This window comes from Parasteatoda tepidariorum, chromosome 9, assembly GCF_982258835.1.
Source record: "Parasteatoda tepidariorum strain Cologne lab strain chromosome 9, Ptep-v5.0, whole genome shotgun sequence".
Classification (NCBI taxonomy): Eukaryota; Metazoa; Arthropoda; class Arachnida; order Araneae; family Theridiidae; genus Parasteatoda; species Parasteatoda tepidariorum.
Genome location: NC_141763.1, coordinates 70227171 through 70234208, shown reverse-complemented (window position 1 = coordinate 70234208; position 7038 = coordinate 70227171). Strand labels below are relative to the sequence as shown.

Below are 7038 nucleotides of genomic sequence, written 5' to 3'. Positions count from 1 at the left end.
TCACCATATTTTAATTATTTGCCCGTGTTTTAACAGACATCGTCTTACCTTTTTTGGTAGTTCTATTTTATCAATGGGAGATTTGTTGGGTGACTCTCATCATCCTAACATTTTTGCATTTTTACGTGCTATTGGCATTTTAAATTGTATATAAGCTTTATTTTATTCATGATTTATTCACTTTTTACCATTTTACTTGTCTCACAAAATTTTACTGTGTTTTAACTTTGACATGATCTCTGCATTTTTACGTGTCGTTGGTATTTTTAACTGCACATAAAAATTTTAAGACGTGTACTGTCTTATACACTTTTGTAAATATCTTATCACCTTCGTCCACTTTACTTACTGCGTATTATACTGTACTCATACGCTATATCTGATTTTATTCATACTTTTTATCTGATTTTATTTAAATCATTAATCTTGTCTTATTCACCTGCTAGTACTGTTTTATCAGTTATAAATGTATTACAATTAAATTTGAATGCACTTAGACTTTTAAACTATTTTACCGTACTGTTTGGCGCAGCATGTCCTCTTTTGGACCTTGTGCCACTAAACCCTACATTCAATCAATCATATGACTGCCCCCTGCCGTCTTGCAAATTAATGGTTAGATTTGTAAAAAATTGCACAATTTTATCATGCAGGTGCTCTGCAGCATGGCTATGTAAGTCAACAAAAGTTAAGAAACGTTCAATAGGTTCATTTTGCGCATCTACATATCGCACAACAATACACATCTGATCAATGTGTGTAATATCTGGGGTAGAATCAACTATGATTCCAAAGTACTTTGTTTTATTTATTTCAGAAACAATTTTATCTAGTACTTGTTTTGCCATAATTTGAATTATTTCATCAACTGTGGTGGACGATAAATAATCAACATGTCCTTTACCTTTATTTCCATAGTTATTCAGGTGTTCCTTTAAAAAAGGATCAAATTTGCTTATAAGCTCTAAAATTCCCAAAAAGTTGCCATTTTTGTTAGAGCCAAAGGTTTTATCATCACCAAAAATTGCCAACCCACGTACTGAAATAAACTTTAAAGTTTCTAAAACTCTGAAAAGTACTTTCCTCCAGTACATTTTTTCACTTTCATTTTGCTCTATTATTTTGTTATCAATCCGACCAGAAGTTAAACGCAATTGAGCCATAGTGTTTATAGCCTTCCTGTGAGCAAAAGATGTCTCATGAGAGCATAACCTTTTATTTACATTGTGCCAATCTGTAAAACCACAACTGCTTAAGTAATCGCTGTTATTGCCAAACAATTTACGCACATAACAAAAAACAGCATTGACAGTCGGAGAATACACCAGCCATTTTCTTTCAATTACTTCTCCATTTTTCTTTTTGTGTGAAAAGTTGTTTTCTGTGCATGTCCGAAACTTATCAGCAAATAAACGGCCAGAATATTTTAAACCAGCAATCTTTTGGTTAGGTGGACTACGAACAAAATGTTCCTTCAGTTTGTTTGTTACTGTGGTCCAAGTTGCAGGATCACTATCGAACACCTCAAGTACATCTAGAGAAGACGAGGTGGCAGGATTTGAAATGACCTTTGAATTGTGGGTTAAAGAGGTTAGAAATCTTTCGTCTGAAGATACAGTTGCTGTTTGATCTGGTTTATTTAATTGAAGATTTGAAGGGCTTGCCACACAGATTTCTTTCAAATTATCTCTAAAACTATTTTTTTCAACACAAGTTTTGTCTATTAAGGCAGATTGTTCCTCAATGTTGGCGAGTTTTGGAGCAGAAAAAAAAATATTTAATGGTTTCATTGTCTTCAAAAGACTTACATTTCTCATTTCTTTCTCTTCTCTCTTTCTTTTTTTAAAATTACCAGAAGCATATTTTCGGGTTGACATTGTTGTTTTAAAATAAATTTAAAATCGATTACTTCAACGTGCGATAAATATAATCCAATTCAAAGCAAACACAAATAATGAATGAGTGTGTTACACTTTATATTACCAATAGGGTCATTTCCTACTTGTTAAACTTTTTAATCTGTTTTTTTGTATTGTTACTTATAATTTTACACACTAGATCAGTTGAAACTGTTTAGAAGCAGTACCACAAGTAGGCAACACAAATACTAATTCATTTTCTTTCACTTCAGTTTACTTTAAACATTATGAAGAAATATTAATTTAATTAATATATTTTTGGAGCATTTTACATGTAATGAATGTATGTGATTTTGATTGGTGAAAGCAGAAAGTGCATGAGCCATGTATGAAAACACACTTTTAAATATTTCAGATTTTCGTTCTCTTAGGTTTTAGCTGTGAGGGAGACATATATAAATGAACACAGGAAAAAACTAGGTTTGTGGGGGGCCCCTAACACAGAAAAAAACTAGGTTTGTGGGGGGCCCTAGGCCCAGGCCTCTCGGGCCTAATGATTAATCAGGCCCTGTATCGAACCAAAAAAGAAAGCACGAAATCCCCCAATCATTATTAGAGATGATAAATTTAACTATGATAAATTCACAGATCATATGAATGAACATAAAATCAAAGACTTTGAATGCAAAATCAATCACGAAAATGTGATTATTAAACCTAAATCAGATGATACGCACAGATTTATAAGAAGATACGTAGAAGATAACTTCGAACATTATTCATATAGATTGCCTAATGATCGAAACCTGAGAGTTGTTATCAAAGGTATTTCCCCTTGCACCTTACCAGAAAAAATTATGCAAGACCTAAATGAATTCCCAGAAGTGGAAGTCAAACACATGACTAGAAAATACAAAGGAGAAACGAAAAAACTGCCTATGTTCCTAGTATCACTAAGAAGGGAAAACTATTATAAAGAGATCTATGACTTAACCCTATTAAATAACCTCCAAGTTAATGTAGAAAGCTACAGATCACGACCTGGCCCGGCACAATGCCACCGGTGCCAGGGATTCTATCACTCAGCGGCAATGTGCAAACTCCCACCACGCTGTGTTAAGTGTGGACAGGACCACCTAACGGCTAACTGCACAAAAACAAAAGAAGAGAAGCCCAGATGCTGTAATTGTGGATTAGATCATCCTGCTAATTACCGTGGATGCATTAAATTTCCCACTGGCCCAAAATTAGCTACTAGAAGGTACAAACCAAGGGGAAAAAATCTATCAGAATAAAACTTATGCCGACGCAGTGAGAAAACAAACAAACTCAGATATGTTAAAAACTGTTAATGAAGCTAAAGACGTTTTCAGTAAATTAAATTATATTGTCCACGTGCTTAATGGCTTAAACGCTATTCCGCTCTTACGGAGAGCGGTTGAAAAAATCGAACATGAGGAGCTAAGTAAGAAACATGATAAGTTAGAAACCAATTAAACTAATGCTGTGGAATGCAGCCTGCATCACTAATAAAATTATGGAATTCTCCAACTTTCTACTAGAGCATAACGTTGATGTAGCAGCATTAGTTACAGAAACTCATACCAATACTTCAAATAAACTCACTATTGCTAATTAAAACACCTATAAAACGGACAGAACCCTGTTTAGAGGAGGTGGCATTGCCACCTTTACCAAAAAATCCTTAAATACTGTATTGTGTAGCAATACAAAAGATCAAGGCTTCGATGAAACCTCAATCCGACTATATGATGATAAAAGCACCTACAAAATTACTTCCTTCTATAATAGACCACATAATATGCTAAAGAATAATGCTAAAGATGTCATCAAAGCACTCTTCCCACCCAATATGAACTGCATATTCGGAGGTGATTTTAATGCCAAAAACAATATATGGGGCTGCAGAGTTGGCAACAAAAATGGCAAAGATCTATATCAACATGTTAATGAACTAAATCTGACTGTAGTCGCCCCGACTGAAGCGTTAAAAAGGGATTTGATGATACCATCTTCCCCTAAATCAATTAACTCGATTTGTAGTTCTGCAGGAGCCTCGGATATATCTATTAAATGTGGTTCAAATGCCAGTTTCATAGCGGGAGTGTGCTCGTCAAAATCAGAAAATCTTTTAGTATACTCTTCTATTAAACAATCCAAGACACCTACATATTCATCGAATATTTTATTTTCACAGTTCTGCTCATTTTAACATTTTAGCTAGCTCCGGGAAGTGTTATGCAGATATTTCCGATCGACAAAGCAATGTTTTGAAAAATGATAATTTTTTCTAAACGCTTGGATCTTTTGCCACATTTCATAAATATACCTCGTTTCACCTTGCAGGCAAATATTTAAATTGTTTTGTTATGTCATCATATCAGACAAAAATGCAAGGTTTCTGAGAAATACTTCATCTGATAGATCACATTGTTTTCCTTGTTCTTGATAAAAGTTTGAAATTTGTCGTCGTAAAGACAAAACTTTTATCAAAACCTGACCTGTTGATAGCCAGCGAACCTTGCAGTAGTATGGTAGGTCAACACTATACGTTTCCTCATCTAAAGAGAGCATCTGCCGAAATTCACGATGACGCATTGCATTTACGCGAATATAGTTGACAATGGCAATGGTTCTATCCAGAGTGTCTTGCAAAATGGTAGATTTTGCGCAAAGATTTTGCTGATGCAAAATGCAGTGAAATGATATCAATTTTTTCAAGTTTAAGTTTTCCTTTTTTAACAAAGCAACGAATCCTTCTTTTTAGCCTCTCATGGAAGGTGCGCCATCGGTGCAGACACTGACTAAATTACTGACATTCAATTGTAATTTATTACATACTTCTTTGAAGTTTTCGAAAATATCGGCTCCGCGAGTTCTTCCAGTTAGTGTACCCAACGCAAGTAGTTCTTCGTAGCATTGAAAATCTTTAGTTATAGCATTAATAAAATATAAAACTTGTGCCGAATCTGTTTTATCAGTGCTTTCATCTAAAGCAATTGAAAAATAAGCATCTTTATTTTGCATAATTGTATGAAGTTGCTCTGTTACATTTTGCGCTAATTCGTGCTGTCGATCTGTTACAGTTCTTCTTGAAAGAGGTAATTGTTTGTATTTGTCGATATTTCTTGGATCTAACATACTCACTACTTCAACAATACATTCTTTAATTATTTCAATGTCACTAAATGGTTTGCCCCTTTTTCCAAGTATATGTGCTATTTTATACGTAACAGCAACTGCAGCGGAATTTTGATAAGATGCCTGCGCTGATGATGCTTCTCATTTTTCAACTTTTGAAGTGCAGCTTTTCGTGATTCACCTTCTAAAGCGAAATATTTATGTTCTTTATGAGTCAAATAGTGTTTATTTGCATTCGCTTTTTTTAAAGTATTTAAAACTGTATTGCACAACAAACACATCATTTTATCTTTCTCAGCAGTAAAAAAAAATCTAACTCCCATTCTACATTAAATGTTCTGTTTTCATCACCTAATTTTCTTCTCTTACTATTTGACATGATGGATAAAAAAACGAATATCAAATAATATATTTAACACTTGTTATAAGCCTTGTAACTGTTATAAGCACGCACTGTTAACTACAGTTTGCTGAAGATCGAGTCAGAGAAGCCAAAGCAAGGTGTGACAGTCAAATGGGAGATCTGAAACCAACAAATTTTGTAAATAGTATTTTGTAATTTTAATTTATTTTCAAATAAATATTACATAGAACATTATTCGTTTCTTTTAGATATGTAAATTACATAAACATTGTGGAATTTTCAGTAAAGGAATTTGTGGAATTTTCAGTCTTTGGCGGGATTTTTCGCGCAACTGTCATGGCGTTGATGCACAATAGTTGTTTTTTGAAACGAACTCTACCATTTTGTACTAGGTGGAAAAGGGCCGCACAAGAACCTCGCGGAGACCGCAGGTTCCCCACCTATGTGCTATACTATTACTGAGCTCAGCAGTGATTGCGACACTTGGGCACACTATACAAAGTAAACCCAATATTAAAAAGAAGACTAACTGGAATTTATTCAGAAACATACTCGTAGAAAATAATGATAGCATACAAATCCAAAATACTACCGATATTGAGACTGCTATTGATATGCTAACTAGTGATATTCAAAATGCTCATAATGAAGCCACCACTAAAAAATCTTATAATCAAAATTACATGGCCCTACCCTTAGACTATAGGGAAGAGATTGGTTATAAAAATTACATCCGAAAAAGATGGCAAAAAAATCGTGACCCAAGAGAAAAAAAAAAGAGCTTAACAGATTAACCAAGGCCTTAAAAAAGAAGTGTAACCAATTCAGAGAAGACCAATGGAATGATAAAATTGCTGGCTTAAACACGGAAGATAACTCCGTTTGGAAAATGGCCCAAACCATAAGAGCAACGAAAAACATAAATAAGCCAATAATACACAATAATAAAAACATCTATAAAGATGAGGACAAATTGAATATTTTTGCAAATACAATTGAGAAACAATTCCAATTGAATACTTTCCTCAGCAATGATAATGACGAAAATGATATCAATACTACCTATGAGAATTATCTACAGAACTCTACCATTAGTGATATTGATCTAGTAGAGCAATCAGATATCATTTATATAATATTTTATTTACCCCGACCTGCCCCAATTTAGGGCATACGGGTAAATGTTTATTAAAATCAAGAAAAACAGAAAAAGAACATAAAATACAAAAAGTGCAAAATACGAAAACATTACAGAGTCTGATGGCAACAGCAGTAAAACAATTAAAATGCTCCGAGAGTCCCGCCTTATAGTGCCGAAGCCGACGGGACCTCCCTTATAGTGAGCCAAAGACACAAATGAAAAATTTTACAACACATCGGAGGAAAGTACAGTGACATACAATGCATCATGTGCAGGCAGTACATAGGATTAAAACAAGTAATAATACAGTGTAAGTTGGGTCGCTAAACCAAAGCGATCATTAACATTGTGACAGGTTAATGAATTACGCAAAATATAAACTGTTGATGTATTCAAGAACAATAAAACATAAAGTGAACTATTAAAAAAACGTGTACCTGAAGTGAACATACGAAAACATTAAAAGGTCACAGGTAAACGGAGGTCCCAAGTAAATACAGGTCAAAGAACCA

At 34.0% G+C, this 7038-nt stretch overlaps 1 protein-coding gene across 1 annotated transcript; it reads right to left on the bottom strand.

Annotated features, from left to right (window-relative positions):
• Positions 1-575: 575 nt before the first annotated feature.
• On the bottom strand, positions 576-1790 carry LOC147804234 (zinc finger MYM-type protein 1-like). Its single transcript, XM_087151465.1, has one exon. The coding sequence runs from the start codon at positions 1788-1790 to the stop codon at positions 576-578; it is 1215 nt and encodes a 404-aa protein (XP_087007591.1).
• Between the last annotated feature and the right edge of the window lie 5248 nt (positions 1791-7038).